Source organism: Loa loa, assembly GCF_000183805.2.
Source record: "Loa loa unplaced genomic scaffold supercont3.1021, whole genome shotgun sequence".
In the NCBI taxonomy this organism is placed as follows: domain Eukaryota; kingdom Metazoa; phylum Nematoda; class Chromadorea; order Rhabditida; family Onchocercidae; genus Loa; species Loa loa.
In genome coordinates, this window is record NW_018109201.1 from 2,626 (window position 1) to 4,321 (window position 1,696).

The window sequence follows — 1,696 nt, forward strand, 5'->3', positions numbered from 1 at the left end:
AATAATAAGAAATATTTGCCTGCTTTAAAAATTAATATAAACTTAATATAAATTGGAATTAAAATTTTTAAAATTAGATTAATTTGATTTTACGTATTAAAAAAAGAAATTATTTGCAAATTTTAACAGATATTTCAATTCTGTAAAAAAAAATAAAATTAAAAAATCCCAAAGTACTTTCTTTTTTTCATATTTTCTTACCTGATTAAAATTATTCCATACATATGTCTGTCTCTTTCTTTCTTTCTTTCTTTCTTTCTTTTATTTTTTTTTTTTAACTATTATGGTGATGTAAGAAGTAAGAGTTGTTTATTGATGTGCAAATTGTCTTTTTCACCTTACCGCCAAAACCGCCAAAATATTATTTACCGATGAATACACCGCGGGATTGTATAATAATTAAAAAAAAAAAAAAAAAAAAGAAAAGAAATACTTGAATATTCCTGTATGTGACATATTTTTTGTCACATCTTTTCATTTTTTACATTCAATAATTAATTGTTTAATTTTGAGGATAAATAAGTATTTTTTTCAAAGTATCATACTTATGAATTGAAAGCACTAACATACTATCATTACCATTACTATCACAATTATTACTACAACTAATTAACCTTAATCGATTGACCTTTGATTGATTCCTAAGTTTATCCTCCATTTTTTTTCCTTTTTATTTTATAAATTCATCAGTATTTATTTGACCTAAAAAGAAAGGGACCAGTAAATGAAAATGTAACAAAAATGAAATCAAAAAAAAAAAGAAATGCCAAAAATCTTTAAATATAATAATTAAAATCTTTTATAAATTAAAATTCTTTCATTTAAACGAAGAAATTAACATTGTATGACAATGTTAATAAACAAATTTTTTATTTCAACTAATAAAATATCATAAAAAAGAGCATTTTTTTGTTTTTTTTGTATGAAATTTAAGTTAAATTTAAAAAAGAGTAAAAATTTTATAACTGTTATATACTGTAAATTGTAACATTTTTTTTTTTTGTAAGCAATCATTTAAGCAAACAATTACTGTATCTATCGTATATGGCACCTATTTGTCACCTGTCGTATTTAATTGTCAAAATCAAAATTGATTTGCTTCATAAGAATGGGAATAACTTCTTTTTTTTGAGTAAAAAAATACAAAAAGAAATTTAAAAAATAACCTTTTATAATTTTTTATCAAATGTATTTTATTTTTTATCAAGTTTTTAATTTTTATCAAATCCTTTTTATTGCTATTTTTGATGAAATCATTTAACTTTCATCAAACTTTTTTTTTCCAGGTTACCGATCAAGAATATCAAATGATAATCGGTCATTCACGATTAAGACGGCGACAACATTTAGCTAATAATAGGAGAGATTGGCGATCACGTTCCTTAACACCTTCAGGTTCTCGATCAGAGCATAGATTTCGAACTTTGTCACCTGTCACTTATCGACATCATATTTTCTAAGACGATAAATGAAATCATGAAGAAATGAGTATGATGAGAAGAAAATATTACTTTATAGTTAAAACATGTGGTTAATAAAGTAATAGTCATTTTAAAATAAATCTTTATTGATTTAACTAATTGCTTAATTGATTCGCCCTGATTACATATGAAAACTTTATTTAATTAACAATTTATACAATAAGAATTAATTAATTAACTGCTACACATCATTTCATTAATCATATAAATATTTT

At 22.3% G+C, this 1,696-nt stretch overlaps 1 protein-coding gene across 1 annotated transcript; it reads left to right on the plus strand.

Annotated features, from left to right (window-relative positions):
* Window positions 1-1,286: 1,286 nt before the first annotated feature.
* On the plus strand, window positions 1,287-1,460 carry LOAG_14627 (hypothetical protein; the record flags this gene model as incomplete). The annotated part of the gene is made up of 1 exon (XM_003150120.1): window positions 1,287-1,460. A coding segment is annotated over one exon (174 nt), but the record flags the coding sequence as incomplete, so codon positions are not given.
* Between the last annotated feature and the right edge of the window lie 236 nt (window positions 1,461-1,696).